We start from the raw sequence: 18,286 nt of genomic DNA, 5'->3' as shown, positions 1-18,286 counted from the left end.
ACACTTGCCCATGCACGCACACACACACACACACACACACACACACACACACACACACACACACACACACACACACACACACACACACACACACACAGTAGTTAAACAGGCATGCAATGCGCACACACACACACACACACACACACACACACACACACACACACACACACACACACACACACACACACACTTGCTCATACATACACACACACACACACACCCACACACTGTAGTTAAACAGCTAGATGCATGCACACGCACATACATACACCTGACGCAGCGGGTCTGTTGTTATGCGGGTTTATCTTGCACTCAACAACCTGCCCTTGACGAGGAGCGAAGCGCCGATCATGTTTGAGCGGGTCGCACTCCCCCTCCATCCTCACATGCCCTGTCATAATTCTCCCAAAAAGATGCCCGCATTAATTTAAATATTCATGTTTCGAGCTGCCACAGTCTATTTTTTATCATGAAGCCCTCGCAGGTGTGCGAGCTCCGAGCGGCAGCAGCACTGTGACTGTTTCCTCATATGAAACCTGGCACTCCAGCGCATCTGTTGGAGCCCAGGCAGAAATAAGGGAGATTGGTTCGCAGAAAACAAAAAAGTACATGCGAGAGGAAAGGGCAAGCTATAAACCCAACCCTGTTCAATCCAAGCATGTGAAAACAGACGATTAATAAAACAAGTAATCCTACACAAGGGCACAACAGGTAATTTAGGTATTTATTGAAAGCCCTCGTTTCCCTGCAACCTACTGTATGCTGTGGGAAGTGACTGATGTGAGGTACAGGAGGAGGATTGGAGACAGGATTCGTTTTGACAGCTAGGGCAGGCAAATTAGCAGTGAGCGACAAGTTGGCATCTGTGTTAGCGAGCGGCGGTGTGCGTGTGCCCACGCTTGCCCGGGCACTGGGCGTCATATGCAGTTTGAGTGTTAAGGTGCCGTGGTGGTGGACAAGGTGGTTGGGAGGTTTGGGGACCACTGCACCAGAGCAGTGTGTGTATCTCTGTGTGTGTGTATTTCTGTGTGTATGTCTGTGTGCTGTAATCACATTGTCCGTCGTATATGGGGAGAAACCCATTACTATTCCTGTCACAGCAGCCTTGCAGTAAGAAGAAAAGCATCACCCCAAGCAGGCAGGCAAGTAGGCAGACAAACGCATGACGCAGCGGCACACTCACACTCAAATGTATTTTTGTTCGCTGCCTTCTGGATGTGTGTGTATGCACCGCACAAATGTGTATGTGTATATGAGCATGTGCGTGTTTGATGAGCTTATGTATGTGTGTACTGTGTATGTGTGTGTTTGATTAGCCTATGTGTGTGTTTTTGCGTTTGTGTGTATGTGTGTGCTTGTGTGTGTGCATGTGCTTGTGTGTGTGTTTGAGACAGATTCAATCACTCACCCTGGCTGTTGGGTCCCCCGTCCCCTTCCTCTGTGTCGGTCAGGTTGTTAAGCATCCTTGCTCCTCTTTAACAGCTCTACTGGAGAGATACTACTACGGTATCAGCCCCTCTCCTGTCTTCTCCCCCCAAAACAATGCAGAACAAACAAAGTAGAAAAATAAGCGAGCCAGAGATGCTCTCCTCTGGTCCTGCCTCCCCTATGTGACGCTCAGCAGAGGAGAGAAGAGAGTTGGGCGAACAAGAACGAGTCCTTGTTTTCTCTCTCTCCCCCTTTGCAGATTCTCCTCTTGTCGTCTCCTCACTGGCTTGTAAGTGTGACTCTCTTGCTCTCTCTCTCCAGGGGGAGGAGGGAAAAAGAGAGGGAGGCTGCAATAGTTTAGTGGATGATGGAACGCCTAGAAGCAGCACAGTCACTCTATCTCTCTCTCTCTCTCTCTCCCTCCCACCCACTCACTCACTCACTCACTCACTCACTCACTCACTCACTCACTCACTCACTCACTCACTCACTCACTCACTCACTCACTCACTCACTCACTCACTCACTCACTCACTCACTCACTCACTCACTCACTCACTCACTCACTCACTCACTCACTCACTCACTCACTCAATCTCCCACTCACACACAGACAAGCACACACACACTCTCTTTCTTTCTGCACAACCAACGTCCCCCAACATAATCAGTGTAATTCTGCTTGCCAAATTGATCACGTATTCAAAGGGTATTATTGCATATCCCTCCCTCTCTCTTCCTCTTTTTTTGCCTCTCTGTCTCCCTTGCTCTCCCTCTCTTCACAGTTGTCATATGGAAAGGTGATTGGAGAGGGACGACTCGGCAGTGTTTGAAGAGCGAGCGCCTACCTTCCTCAGCTCTCTGCCGCTCCACTTTGGTGTTCCTGTCCAACGCAGATGCAAAATGCATCAAAGTTTCTTCACGTCACCTTTGTAATAAACTTTGGCTCGCTAGCGCTGGTCGCTTTAATGTCAAATGCAAATAACACATTGTGTTTCCATCACAAGTTAGGTATTTCTGAACAAGCACAATCAATATGATCTGCGTTCAGCGTAGTTACAGCAAATGAAGACATACGCTCACGCTGGCACACACACACACATGAAAGCATGAACACACACACGGCCAACTGAGGGTCTCCATGGATATTATCTTAATCCTCTCTCTTTGATCCTTTCCCTTAAATACAGAGAGCTTTCTACCCACCCAGGGGGGCTCTAAACCATACACTCAATCAGTGGCGTGTCGTCAGGGATGTCAAGGGAAGCCAGGCTTCCCGAAAAACTGCACTAATAAAACAATATAAATTATAAAAACATTTAAATATTCATGTTCATCTCTCTGTGTTTTCATAGTTTTCCATCAATTCGCAAGTGGCTGAATCTCACTAGAGAAATCATCCGCACGAGGGAAACAGCGCCCCTCTGTCTCTGTATGTGTAGTCCATGTATTTTCATGCTGTCTGGACCAAAAGAGTATAACATGTTGCTGCCATAGCATTTGATTGATTGATGCTAGCAAGCATTTCCCCTCCATTGATAAAATAATTAGGCAATCAGCATTGAGCTGAGCTCAACTGTAGGTTGTCCTGGTGCAGAAAAATGCCCTCCAAGGGAGGTCAGTTTGGATTTGGCTTCAGACCAATCAAATCACTTCCTAAGCAAAACGCAATTTTCAGAAAAACGGGTCTGTTTCTGGTCTGCTTGTGATGATGTCTTGCAGTAGCTCGCTTGTTAAATCGTCCCTTTCCTAAACCATGGATGGTAATTGGGATTTGGACTTGTGGTTTTGACTTATTTCTCTGTACAGGCCAAGTATTATGACGGTGATTCTGATCTAACCATAAATTAATATGATGTGCCACTCGACTGAGATGATTGAAGTTCAATATAAAGCCTAGTAGGCTCACGTTAACTAACTAGCTAACTTAGCTGGTTAATTTTAGCCCATGTGAGGAAGTTAGGCTAGCAAGCATTTTAGCTAGGTAGCCTATGAAAACAAAAACTAAAAGTGTACTGTATGACAGAGCCATGGAGCGTTTTGCCAACATGAATGAAAGAGAGGAGGATGGCATTGGCGTTCAACTAGTCTAGAAGTAAGGTGAGTGAACTTTTTTTATTTTACTTGCGCACGCACGCACGCACACACTCACACACACACACACAAATCAGTACCATGGACAGGACAGTACCATTGTTTTCAGGGTATTAAACTAAGCATATACAGCCTTGTAGATTTGATGATGGGTTAAATGTTTAATGTCACGCCCTGATCTGTTACACCTGTCCTTGTGATTGTCTCCACCCCCTCCAGGTGTCGCTTATTTTCCCTGCTGTATTTATCCTGTGTTTCCTGTCTCTCTGTGCCAGTTCGTCTTGTATGTTTCCAAGTCAACCAGCATTTTTCCCGTTCTCCTGCTTTTTGCATTCTCCTTTTTCTAGTCCTCCCAGTTATGACCCTTGCCTGTTTCCGGACTTTGTACCCGCCTGCCTGACCATTCTGCCTGCCTTGACCACGAGCCTGTCTGCCACTCTGTACCTCCTGGACTCTGATCTGGTTATGACCTTTTTGCCAGTCCACGACCATTCTCTTGCCTACCCCTTTGGATATAAACATTGTAAGACTCCAACCATCTGCCTCCTTTGTCTGCATTAGGGTCTCGCCTTGTGCCTTAATAGTTTAAGTTGAAATGGTGCTGGAATAGCGAAGGCAGTGCTCCTGTTGTCTTTGTGCTGACTTGCGGTAACTACATGGTTCTAAATCTGTCATTGTTTAGTAAACTGTTGAAAACATTAACTTGCTTGACCATGCTGCAGGTCATATACTGTAACTGTTTGTTACGCGCAATATTTGCTTTGTGGACTTTACCAAACAGATGTTGCTCTCCGGTTTTGTGATGAAAAGAAACCTATGTGTAGTTGAATTTATTCCGCCACTGTGTGACCGTTGTCTTTTTGTAGTCTCAGCCTTATTGTATATCATGGTGGCGTATGATCGAATGGGTTATAGCGCAAACAATGCACATATCATAACATAGGTTGTAATATGGCTTTTTTATTGGCTTGGCATCCCCAGTGATTTTACCCACACACCGCTACTAGTGTCAATATTAAGGTATCACGATCAATTCAAACAGCATCAGTCATTTCATCCTAATCGTAGACAGTACATGGTGAGTGGGGAAAGACTGTCGTGTGTGTAGTTGTTGAGACATAAAAAACATCTTTCCTTTCATGAGCTGTTGGCTCATACAAAAATGAGAAAAGCATTTGATTTTCAAAACCATATTTATCCCGGGTGTGTGTGTGTGCCACAGGTTGAGATACCACTCCACAGATAAGTTAGCACTTAAGTGTACTACGTCTGGGTAGCACAGATGCACACAACATATTTCTATATAAATTCCTTATTCGGATACACAAGGGATATAATGATCACAAAGCAAAGAGGGTTCATTATTTAAAATGGCTCTCCAGGCAAATCATACCATCGGCATGGTATGCATTTAATCTGCAACATGTTTGATTATGTAATGTGTATGTTTTTTTAAATTGTTTTTATGGATCCCACGAACTCCCTCAAACAGTGTGAATTGTTATTGAGTGGATGTACCCCGGTTAAAAAAATTAAAATGAAATGAAACAGCATTTATGAAGCATTTGTCAAGCTTTATGGAACCCTTATTACTTGTGGTACTGTGTTATACGAGTGTAATAAGATATGAATAAACAAGTAGTAGGGCTCCCGAGTGGCGCAGCAGTCTAAGGCACTGCATCTCACTGCTAGAGTAGTCACTACAGACCCTGGTTCGATCCTGGGCTGTATCACAACTGGCCGTGACACCTATGGGGCTGCAATACTGAACAATTAGCCAACAAAACAAAACTCGCTTGACTATCCATGGAGGTTAACCAATGTTATACTCCATAACAACCTACAGTTACAATTGGTCCCACTCCCTAGGCCCTGACCCTTTGATGTTTGCAGATCTAAGGGGTCTGGATAGGTATAATTAGTGTAGCGGTGGAGTTCCCTCCTATGGCTGAGTTGGTCCCTTGGTTTACAGCTCAAGGTATAATTCTTGAATCGCTGTCACAATCTCTATTATGGTGTCATAGGGACACTTTGTGACATGTTGGAATTTTACTGTTTTCAATAGGAATCATGTATACAATGTTTGGCACATAATTGTCTGCCCAACTAATCAACAGCATCCTCCATCTTTTGATGGCTATGTAACTGTGATACGCACAATTAAATTCTCTATACTTCAAATATAGAAAGGAAAGGACCTGATCGTGGACTATAGGAAAAGGAGGGCCAAACAAGCCCCCATTATCATCGACGGAGCTGTAGTGTAGTGTGTAGAGTTTCAAGTTCCTTTGTGTCCACATCACCATCGAACACTCAAAAAGTTCTACAGCTGAACCATCGAGAGCATCTTGACCGGTTGCATCACCACCTGGTATGGCAACTGCTCGGCATCTGACTGTAAGGAGCTACAGAGGGAGGTGCGTACAGCCCAGTACATCACTGGGGCCAAGCTTCCTGCCATCCAGGTCCTATATACTAGGCAGTGTCAGAGGAAGGCCCATAAAATTGTCAAAGACTCCAGTCACCCAAGTCATAGACTGTTCTCTCTGCTACCGCACAGCAAGTAGTACTGGAGCACCAAGTCTAGGTCCAAAAGGCTCCTTAACCGCTTCTACCCCCATTTGATTAACTGCTGAACAATTAATCAAATGGCCACCCGGACTATTTACATTGACAAACCCTCCTTCGTTTTTACACTGCTGCTACTCACTGTTTATTATCTATGCATAGTCACTTTACACCTGTCACTTTACCTCTACCTACATGTACAAATTATCTTGACTAACCTGTACCTCCGTACATTGACTCAGTACCGGTACCCCCTGTATATAGCTTCGTTATTGTTATATAATTTTCTTGTGATACTTTTTATTGTATTTTTTTTTACTCTATTTATTGAACTGCATTGTTGGTTAAGGGCTTATAAGTCAGCATTTCACGGTAAGGTCTACGCCTGTTGTATTCGGCGCATGTGACAAATACAATTTCATTTGATTTGAATGAATTGTTGAACTTTCAATGAACGAATTTGCTACAATGCGTATCAGTAACAATAAGAAACCAGTCACACATACAAAACAGATATTAACCAGATAATTGATTATTTCATCCACCACCAACTTCTGGTGAACCCACTTGGCAGCCATTTAGCATATAGCACATCAGTTAATGCTTCGTAATATAAAGGAGAGAGGAGTTACGCAACCAATTCAACTGTGGAAAATGAAATGATTGTGGTGGTATATGAACCATCCCTTTGATGACATTCCGCTTTCCAAAGCAAATCCCACTGGATCAAATCAGTGGCTCTCTCTGGTAAAAACCAATGGATGTTATCATCCTTCTTACCCAACCCCCCCAAACCAATGAATTCTCAATGGCCTTCAGCACTATAGGTACTCCATTAGATAGCAGTCGTCTTGTCCACTTGTCCTCATGGCTTATGACAACCCCAGCCAACCACAGTCCTGTTCAAAACTTTTTCCATCATTAAGCCAACCCCTAAAATGAGAGACTGTACCAAAGCTCTGTTTTTGGTCCAGATTAACTGTTGTGGGGAAGAAATGTGCAATTTAAGCCCCACAGATTGGATGCGCAGTATTGGGTAAGATGCCCTTGGGCACTACAGCACTCCAGTCGATAGGCAGAGTTGTTGAACACTGGGCATAACAGGTTTTAAAAAAATCCTTATCTTTAACTCTGCATTGTTGGAAAATGACCCGTCTGTAAGTATTTCACTGTTAGTCTACACCTGTTGTTTACGAAGCATGTGACAAAAAACATTTGATTTGATTTGATTAGGTATTAACAGCGCTGTGGCTTTGGCGTTGGGTTTGGGGAGAGACGGGTGGCAGGATTAAGACGCTGTCGACGCCAGCTCTCGGGAGTGACGGGAGGCTTGTCTTTCAGATGGAGACCTGTGTTCTACATTTAGCACGCCTGAGTGCGGTGGGGGATGAGTCAGAAGAGTCCCAAGGAGTCACTCGGTGTGTGACTGTATAGTATGTGTGTGTATGTGTGTTTGTAGTAGTGTGAGTGAGTGGGTGGGTATGTGTGTACAGTATGTGCAAGCAGAGTGCAAATTATACCGTGACATTCGGGGGTCTATATTTTTTCACGGGACCTCCTATGTGTGCAAAAAAAATGTATGGGCCTAATAGAAAATCATGTCATTTAATGGTACAAATGTATTACTTTTTAATGTGGCATGAACACAACCAGTGATGATGTTTTAATCGGATTGTCAAACAAAAAACTTAGAAAAGTAGTCTACCTGCGCACGTTCGTCCAGTCCCCAAAAAACTCCAGCATCCAAACAGTGCACTGTGCACCTGGCATGTGATGAATGTAAAGAAACATCTGTTAAAAAAACAGCAAAAAGTGTAATGCCATTAGGCCTACACGCTTGTAGCCTGAATTAATTGCTGCGTCTTACTGTCAAATGTACAATTTTTGTAAAAAGAAAAGTCAAGACACCAAAGGGGAGCCACATGGAAAGAAAATGGTTGAAACCATTGTTTTCCTTTGGATTAAGCTTTTATTTTTTATATTTACCACTGTTGCAGTACAATTAGCATTTTTAACAAATATGAGAATGGTTAAATTAGCATTCTTTACAGACTGCCCAAAATTTGACTTTTGTTGCAATTAGGGGAACTCATGTCTCTCCTAAATGTCCCCCCTAAATGCTCCCCTGGCTCCCCTGTAATTCACACACTGTGTGCATATCTATGTGTGCGGGTGTGTGTGAATGTATGTGTGTGCGTGACCATGTGTGTTTGTGTGCGTGCATGCACGTGCGTGTGTGTGTATGAGTGTGTGTGTGCAAAATGCTGTGTGTGTACTGTATGTGAGTGTGTGTAGAGTATGTGCACATGTATTGTATGTATGAGAAAGTGTGTGTGTGTGAGAGAGAGAGAGAGAGAGAGACAGAGAGTAATAGAGAGAGAGAGAGAGTGAGAGAGAGTGTGTGTGTGTGTGTGTGTGTGTGAGAGAGAGACAGAGATAGGGAGGGTGTGTGTGTGTGAGAGAGAGACATAGAGCGAGAGAGAGAGAGCGTGTGTGTGTGAGTGTGTGTGTGTGTGTGTGTGTGTGTGTGTGTGTGTGTGTGTGTGTGTGTGTGTGTGTGTGTGTGTGCGCATGAGCAGTGGCGTCATGCCTATAGGGGGCAAAAAGGCACATACCCCCTCAGATTTGTCCTGTTTTTTAATTTTTCAGATGTTAAATTAATTACTAAACTTAATTTAAGTCCACATTTTATCATAATATTTCTAAAAAAAGATCTGTCAGCCCTATTTTGCGGAGGGGGCACACTGACTATTCTCCCTAGCCGCACACATATCATACCCCACAAAAATGCTAACCTCCCCTGTTATTGTAATGATTAGAGGTTAGCATGTCTTGGGGTTAATAATTATTCACAATTCATTCACATTAATGTAGTAGCATCCACATTAATGTAGAAGTGTTTAGCAATATATTATATTCTTATTAACAGTAAAAGTGATGCCGAAATGACACAACACATTATTTACCATTAATTTCTATTGGGCACAAAGTAATCTGAAACATAACCAAATGTAACGGTCGTTGTATATACTGGACCAAGGCGCAGCGGGTTGAGTGCTCATTTTATCTTTATTTGAACACTTAACATGTCACGACTTCTACCGAAGTTGATGCCCCTCCTTGTTCGGGTGGTGTTCGGCGATCGACGTCACCGGCCTTCTAGCCACCATTGATCAGTTTTTCATTTTCCATTGGTTTTGTCTGGTCTCTTTACACACCTGTTTCATATCCCAGTAATTATATGTTGTGTTTTTAACCCTCTGCTTCCCCTCATTTCTCTGTCGGTGATTGTTTGTTTGTTATGTACGTGTTGTTTCTGTATCGGTGTGCGATGGGTTATTGTTTTACCCGGATTATTTTTCTACGTTGGTTTTGGAAATAAATACTACATTTTTAACCACTCTGTTTTCTCTTGCGCCTGACTTCCCTGCCACCTACATACCTCTACCATCTGAGGCAGGAGACGAGGAGCGCCAGGATTTCGCATTGGAGTTCAGGACCCTGGCAGCCGGTGCAGGATGGAATCACGGGGCCCTGATAGATCATTATCGCTGCAGTCTGCGGGAGGACGTCCGTCGGGAGCTGGCTTGTAGAGACACCACCCTAACCTTCGACCAGCTGGTGGATCTGTCCATCCGGTTGGACAACTGGCTGGCTGCTCGTGGACGTCCAGATCAGGGTCTGGTGGTTTCATCCTCCTGCACCCCCTCTCCTATAACCATGGGGGGGTCACAAGGAGAAAATTAGTATTTTCCTTATCGACACTCCTGCGTATCCGGTGGTGCTGGGTCTTCCCTGGTTAACTAGTCATAACCCCACTTTTTCTTGGCCACAGAGGGCTCTTACGGGGTGGTCGCGAGAGTGCTCAGGTAGGTGTGTAGGGGTTTCCGTTGGTGCTACTACGGTGGGAAGTCCAGACCAGGTCTCCACCGTGCACATTCCCCCTGAATATGCCGATTTGGCTCTCGCCTTCTGTAAAAAGAAGGCAACTCAATTACCACCTCATCGACAGGGGGATTGTGCGATAAATCTCATGGCAGACGCTACACTTCCCAAGAGTCACGTGTATCCCCTGTCGCAAGCGGAGACGGTGGCTATGGAAACATATGTTTCCGAATCCCTGCGTCAGGGATACATTAGGCCCTCCATCTCACCCATCTCCTCGAGTTTCTTTTTTGTGAAGAAGAAGGATGGGGGTCTGCGACCGTGCATTGATTATCGAGGTCTTAATAAAATTACAGTGGGGTACAGTTACCCGCAACCTCTGATCGCCCCGGTGATTGAATTAATGCACGGCGCGCGCTTCTTCACAAAACTGGATCTCAGGAGTGCGTACAACCTGGTGCGTATCCGAGATGGAGACGAGTGGAAGACAGCATTTAGTACCACCTCAGGGCATTATGAGTACCTTGTCATGCCGTATAGGTAAAAAAATGCTCCATCAGTCTTCCAATCTTTTGTCGATGAGATTTTCAGGGACCTGCACGGGCAGGGTGTAGTGGTGTATATCGATGACATTCTGATTTACTCCGCTACACGCGCCGAGCATGTGTCCCTGGTGCACAAAGTGCTTGGTCGCCTGTTGGAGCATGACCTGTATGTCAAGGCTGAGAAATGCTTGTTCTTTAAACAGTTCGTCTCTTTCTTAGGATATCGCCTATCTACGTCAGGAGTGGAGATGGAGAGTGACCGTATTACAGCCGTGCGTAATTGGCCGACTCCCACCACGGTAAAGGAAGTGCAGCGATTTTTAGGGTTTGCCAATTACTACCGGAGATTTATCCGGGGCTTTGGTCAGATAGCTGCTCCCATTACCTCACTGCTGAAGGGGGTCCGGTGCGCGTGCAGTGGTCGACTGGGCGGACAGGGCTTTTAGGAAACTGAAGGCTCTGTTTACCTCAGTTCCTGTTTTGGCTCATCCTGATCTGTCTCTGCAATTCATAGTGGAGGTGGACGCATCTGAGGCTGGGATAGGAGCTGTGCTCTCTCAGCGTTCAGGTACGCCACCTAAGCTCTGCCCCTGTGCCTTCTTCTCTAAGAAGCTCAACCCGCTCAACTATGATGTGGGGGACAGAGAGCTGTTGGCTATCGTCAAGGCTCTGAAGGTGTGGAGACACTGGCTTGTGGGGGCTAAACACCCTTTTCTCATCTGGACTGACCACCGCAATCTGGAGTACATCCGGGAGGCGAGGAGACTGAATCCTCGCTAGGCAAGGTGGGCCATGTTTTTCACCCGTTTTGTGTTTACCCTCTATTATAGACCAGGTTCCCAGAACGTCAAGGCAGACGCACTGTCCCGGTTGTATAACACAGAGGAGCGGTCCATGGATCCCACTCCCATCATCCCAGCCTCTTGTTTGGTGGCACCGGTAGTCTGGGAGCTGGACGCGGACATTGAGCGGGCGTCACGTGCAGAGCCCGTTCCCCCTCAGTGTCCAGCTGGGCGTCTGTACGTTCTGTCCGCCGCAGTGAGGCCCCGGTGTTTGCACCGGGGGACAGGGTCTGGCTCTCGACCCGAAACCTGCCCCTCCGCCTGCCCTGCCGGAAGCTGAGTCCACGGTTTGTGGGGCCGTTTAAAGTCCTGAGGAGATTGAACGAGGTATGTTATAGGTTAAAGCTTCCCCCCAATTACCGCATTAACCCCTCGTTCCATGTGTCTCTCCTCAGGCTGGTGGTGGCTGGCCCCCTCTGGACATTGAGGGGGCCCCGGCGTACTCCGTTCGATCCATCCTGGATTCGAGACGTCGGGCGAGGGGTCTTCAGTACCTCGTGGACTGGGAGGGGTACGGTCCGGAGGAGAGATGCTGGGTTCCGGTGGAGGACGTGTTAGATACTTCCATGCTGAGCGAGTTCCATCGTCTCCATCCAGATCGCCCTGCGCCTCTTCCTCCGGGTCGTCCCCGAGGTCGGTGTCGACGCACTGCTGGAGTCGCGCGCCAGGGGGCGGGTACTGTCACGACTTCTACCGAAGTTGATGCCCCTCCTTGTTCGGGTGGTGTTCGGCGATCGACGTCACCGGCCTTCTAGCCACCATTGATCAGTTTTTCATTTTCCATTGGTTTTGTCTGGTCTCTTTACACACCTGTTTCATATCCCAGTAATGATATGTTGTGTATTTAACCCTCTGCTTCCCCTCATTTCTCTGTCGGTGATTGTTTGTTTGTTATGTACGTGTTGTTTCTGTATCGGTGTGCGACGGGTTGTTTTACCCAGATTATTTTTCTACGTTGGTTTTGGAAATAAATACTCAATTTTTAACCACTCTGTTTTCTCCTGCGCCTGACTTCCCTGCCACCTACATACACGGACTATGACATAACAAAACAAAACAAGAAAACGTACGAACGAACAGTATTGCAGGCTAACACAGCAGTGCAACAACAACTTCCCACAAATCCCATGACAAAAGCACTCCTCTTAAATAAGACCTTCAATTAGAAGCAATGAAGAGCAGCTGCATCAAGGTCAACCCCATCAACTAAACATAGAAATAGAAAGACTAGACTAGAACATAAAAATATACTAACAGAACATTAACCAAAACCCTGGAACACTCTAAACAAACACCCCTCTACATAAACACATATCCCAACAAACCCCGAACCACATAAAACAAACACCCCCTGCCACGTCCTGACCAAACTACAATAACAAATAACCCCTTACTGGTCAGAACGTGACACCAATACAAACAGCAAATGCATCCAACACGTTTGTAGAGTACAAAGTGCTGTAAGTGCTGTAATTTCTAAACGGTTACCCTGATATAGATGAAAATACCCTCAAATAAAAGCTGACAGTCTGCAATTTAACCTCATAGTCATTGTATCATTTCAAATCCAAAGTGCTGGAGTACAGAGCCAAAACAACAACAAAATTGTCACTGTCCCAATACTTTTGGAGCTCATTGTAGGTTAGCAGGGTGACTCCTAAGGCATTAAAGTTTTTAAATAATCAATGTGTATCATTAAATAAAATCACAATTAAACAGGTAAAGAGGTATGCTTAGATAACTTATGCAGACATTTTTACATATAATTAGCATAATGATTATGGCTTTAGATTGCAGGAAAAAGCTGTTTCAGGCAAGGTTATAGTTTTGTGATTTCATATTTGTTTATATTTCTATTCGTTTTTAGATTTAAAAAAAATCTGTTTAGTTTCAGTTAGTTTTCAGACTTGATTTACTAGACTTATTTTGTCACATGCGCCAAATACAACAGGAGTACACTTTATCGTGAAATGCTTATTTATGAGCCCTTTCCCAACAATGCAGAGTTAAAAATGACGATTAGCTAAAAAAGGATATTGTAACACAATAAAATAACAATAACACAACTATATACAAGGAGTACCGGTACCGAGTCTGTCACGCCCTGATCTGTTTCACCTGTACTTGTGCTTGTCTCCACCCTCCTCCAGGTGTCACCCATTATCCCCTGGGTTGTTATAGCTGTGTTCTCTGTTTGTCTTTTGCCAGGTTGTCTTGTTTGTCAAGTCAACCAGCGTTTTGTCTCAGCTCCTGCGTTTCCCCAATCTCTCTTTTTCTCCTCCTCCTGGTTTTGACCCTTGCCTATCCTGACTCTGAGCCCGCCTGACTGACCACTCTAACTGACCCTGAGTCTGCCTGTCGTCCTGTGGCTTTGCCCCTATTCTGGATTACCGACCTCTGCCTGAGCCTGCCTGCCGTCCTGTACCCTTGCCCCACTACGCTAGATTATTGACCTCTGCCTGTCTTGTCTTACCTGAAATGTGATAGTACGAACTGGCCATGACTGGCCCAGCAGACTTGGACTAGCTCCGCAACGCCATCCCCTCCCAAGGAACCCTCATTGTTAGACATGAGGAGTTACTTTGTGGTCTGATGGAAGGGGTCCAGGACATAGAAGAACGTCACGACCTAGCATTGGACGCTTTGGGGGAGCAATTCCATGGGTTGCCTACTAGGCAGCCTACCACGACGGTAACCTCCCAGCCCCTCAGTAACCCGGCTAGTAGCAGCGTCGTCAACCCGGTTCCCCGGGAACCCTGCTTACCTCCCCTGGACCGCTACGATGGAGATTCCAGAACCTGCCAGGCCTTTCTGTCCCAGTGCTTCCTCGTTTTTGAGCCGCAGCCTTCTTCGTTCTCCTCGGACCGCTCGAAGATAGCGTACATTATTTCGCTGATGTCCGGGAGGGCACTCGTCTGGGCCACGGCGGTGTGGGAGCAACAATCTGCCTCAGTCTGGAGGTATTCGTGGAGGAGGTGAGAAAAGTTTTCGAGGCTACGATGTCCGGGAGAGAGGCTGCCCGGAAGTTACTCCAGCTTCGGCAGGACTCCCTCAGTGTGGCGGACTATGCAGTGGATTTCTGCACGCTAGCACGGATCTTTGGAGGAAGTTAAGGACAAGCTTGCAACCCGGGAACTACCGACAGATCTCAACTCACTCATCGCTTTAACCATCCAGATCGATGGTCGGCTACGGGAACGTATGAGGGAGAAAAGGTCTGATTGCAACCGCAATCGCTCACTCAAGGATTCCACCTTGCATCTGATGAACTCCAGAAGTTGCCGGCGTCTTTGTCCCCGAAAGGATCCGAGCTTATCCGAGTTCCTCCAAGAGCCTCGGAAGACAGCCGATTTGCCTCTTCCCGAGCCGATGCAGCTCGGCAGGGCTAGGCTGTCTCCAGCCAAATGTGTACGTAGACTTAACACCCAGAGTTGTCTGTATTGCGGTACTGCCGGTCATTAAGTGTCTACCTGTCCCTTCAAGAAACGTAGCTCATTGGTAGGAATGAGTACTCTGGTGGGTCTTAAGGATCATTTTGCATCTCCCCCTACTCGCACCCCTCTCCATGCCACCCTGCTGTGGGGTGACCAGTCTAAGTCTCTCCAGATACTCATTGACTCGGGGGCCGACATGAGTCTAATGAACATTACCCTGGCATCCAAGCTGGGCATCCCCACTTAACCCCTCTCCATTCCCATGGATGTTAGAGCGCTGCACGGGCGCTCTATAGGCCGGGTCACCCACCAAACCACCCCCATCAACCTACGAGTGTCGGGGAACCATAGCGAGACGATACAATTCCTGCTAATTGAGTCTCCACAGGTTCCTGTGGTATTGGGATTATCTTGGCTCCAGCGACACAATCCCTCAATTGACTGGACTACTGGTGCCGTCATGGGCTGGAGCCCGTTCTGCCATGCTCATTGCCTGAAATCAGCACTGCCTGCCCCGAGACTTCTTCCTGGGGGCTTGGAAATTGCCCCAAACCTCTCCTCCGTTCCCGCGGAGTACCAGGACCTCCGGGAAGGGTTCTGTAAACCCCGGGTTACTTCACTTCCGCAACACCGACTGGTACCCAAGGATGTTAAGCCGGATGCGCTGGGACGCCGCTATAGCCCCACGGCTACACCCCCGGAAGCCGAGACCTTTCCCCCCTGCTCCAAAATCATTAGCCCCGCTGCTGTTCATCCTCTGTTGCCCCGTGACCTCAGTATACTACATACTTTTCATGTGTTTAGATGTAAATCCATGTCTCACAGCCCTTTGTTTCCAGTTTGTCTTGTTTGTCAAGTCAACCAGCATTTTGTCTCAGTTCCTGCTTTTCCCCAGTCTCTCTTTTTCTCGCCCTCCTGGTTTTGACCCTTGCCTGTCCTGACTCTGAGCCCGCCTGCCTGACCACTCTAACTGACCCTGAGTCTCCCTGCTGTCCTGTGCCTTTGCCCCTACTCTGGATTATTGACCTCTGCCTGACCTGACCCTGAGCCTGCCGTCCTGTACCCTTGCCCTACTACTCTGGATTATCGACCTCTGCCTGTTTTGACCTGTCGTTTGCCTGCCCCTGTTGCTGAAATAAACATTGTTTCTTGAACATAGTATGTATTTGGGTCTTACCTGAAATGTGATAGAGTCCATGTGCATATAAACAGATAATAGATAAGTGTGAAAATGTCTGTATGTTTGTGTGTCTCTCTCTCTCTGTGTCTGTGTCTCTGTGTCTGTGTGTGTGTGGCGTCAATATGCATGTTTGTGTGCAGTAACGTAGCAGAGAGAACAGTCTATGACTTGGATGGCTGGAGTCTTTGATAATTTTGAGAGCCTTCCTCTGACACTGCCTGGTATAGTGGTCCTGGATGGCGCCTTACAAGGAGCAGGACACAAATCCGGATCCCACTACACCCTCCGAAGAACCATCAAGCAGAAAAAGCATCAATACAGGACTAAGATTCAATCCTACTACACCTAAACGCTACTCTATTTGATCAAATAAGCCTCACGTAATTTTATCAAATAAGCCTCACTCTCTCATTGACCACGTGGGACAGATTTTGGGTGGAGGAAATCCTCTCACTTTGCCTCTTCCTCTCTGGTGATAGCTAGTGTTAGTGATGCACGCGCTAGGCCTTTTAGAAAGATTGTCATCGACGGGCAGCATTTACCCGCCAGAATCAGAAGCTTGAAAACCTAAACCCCATAAAAAAAGCTTGAAAACCCCATTTAATTTTTGCCCCCCAAAATGTTAAAATAAATCAAACTAAAACTGAACATAAATCATGATGGTTTTTATTTGAGTTTGCTTTGCAGTCAAAGATAATAGTTTCAGTATAGTTGTAGTTTTTCAAATGTTTTCTTAATTACAGTTTACTAAATTGTCTTTCTAATTTGATTTTACATTTTTATTAACTATAATAATCTTGGTTTCAAGTGTTTGAAAAATGCTTAATTATCCAACTTCCAGGGGGGGAAGGTGGATGATATAATATGTGCATGTCGCCCCTGCGCATGAGCATGTGTGTGTGTGCATGGTTATGTGTGTGCATTTGCATGTGTGATCCACCACATGAGCCACCATAATCTTCAATGTCAGTGCCAAAGCCCAATTAGCACCCATTTCTAACCCTCTCAGAGGGCCTTCGAGACAAACTCACCATTCCAAATTCCACATCAAATTTGGCTCTTATTTAAATGTCATGAACTTAAAGTGTGGCTCTAAACCGAGCAGGAATGAGAAGCATAATGTTTTTGCAAATAGAAGCTACTCAAGGCTTCTCCACTGGATAATGAAGAGAAATGCATCCTAATACTACGTAATGACAGCAAGACATTGATACATTTTTTTTAAAATTATGACTCTGAGTAGGAACAGGTGACCTCTGGTGACCTTGTGTTGGGTCAAGCAAGGGATGGACTGAGGGGTAGGATGGAGGGGAGTAGGGGGGGCTGAGGGAAGAATGGTTGATGGTTACTGCTCACTCGCAGTACCAACGTGACAGGGCGATCGGATCTGTCTCGTGTGATGTAAGTTAGTGATGCACCGATATGACTTTTTTGGCCGATTACTATATCCGATATTTTCCTTGCCCCCAAAAAACGATACTGACACTGATAACCGTCGTCCGGGTTTGGCCGGGGTAAGCCGTCATTGTAAATAAGATTTTTTTCTTAACTGACTTACCTAGTTAAATAAAGGTTACACACACACCACACTGATGAAAAAGTTATTTGTTGGCATTTACGTATGTCCCCATTACCAGTAAAACATAATCAAAACCTATTTCTTTCACTTACTTGCTGTGCTGTTTCGTTGTTTATTTGTTCAGTCGTTTCATTCTCAACCAGGATTTCATCATACACGTCAAGCAGTGAAGTTTCAGCTCTGTCTGTCCGTAGCCTCTCTTCCTCGGTGCACACTATCACTGTGTCCGTTTCCATCCGTTTCCATCTCCAGATGTGTATGTAACATTTAACGTAAACCCTGTTTCTTGTCTGCATCGAAGTAGCGGTCCTTGTACCTAGCATCGAGCATGGTGGTGAAACAGTAAAGAGAGAATGCCACTGAATCGCTTGTTCACAGCCTGTGTCTGCAGTTTTGTTGAGCAGGTGTTTCAATGCCATGACAGAGGGTATCACGTCTGCTGCAGGCGCAGTTGATGAGTTTATTTCTCGAGTCAGATGTTCGAATGGAGCTAGCTAGTGTGTTCATGTTTCCAAGTTTCAAACATGCTCTCAAATTCCATTGAAATGGAAGCAGCGGTATGACATCCACCACATTCATGAGCATGCAATCCTCGACGACCCACTGTGTTGTCAGACTCAGCATGCTCATGGGGCTGATATCACTGGTCCAAATGTCAGTCGTGAAGCTAATAGCAGTGACGCTATTAATGTGTAACTCCAGTAGGGCAACATCTGAAGAATAGCCCACTT

The 18,286-nt window shown here is 45.9% G+C and overlaps 1 protein-coding gene across 5 annotated transcripts in view; it reads right to left on the bottom strand.

The window, feature by feature from the left end:
• LOC106565077 (solute carrier family 12 member 5) overlaps positions 1-18,286 on the bottom strand; it is a 338,932-nt gene that overhangs the window by 197,826 nt on the left and 122,820 nt on the right. The window contains exon 1 of one of the 5 annotated variants that reach the window (XM_014131712.2): positions 1,409-1,813. The exons of the other annotated variants lie outside the window; for them this stretch is intronic. Coding sequence (XP_013987187.1) covers positions 1,409-1,463 — 55 coding nt within the window. The 5' untranslated portion in view covers positions 1,464-1,813. Of the gene's footprint in view, positions 1-1,408; positions 1,814-18,286 lie in introns of those variants that run through there. 5 annotated transcript variants of the gene reach the window in all.

This window comes from Salmo salar, chromosome ssa12 (assembly GCF_905237065.1).
Source record: "Salmo salar chromosome ssa12, Ssal_v3.1, whole genome shotgun sequence".
Taxonomy (NCBI): domain Eukaryota; kingdom Metazoa; phylum Chordata; class Actinopteri; order Salmoniformes; family Salmonidae; genus Salmo; species Salmo salar.
This window is presented reverse-complemented; position numbering and strand designations above follow the sequence as displayed.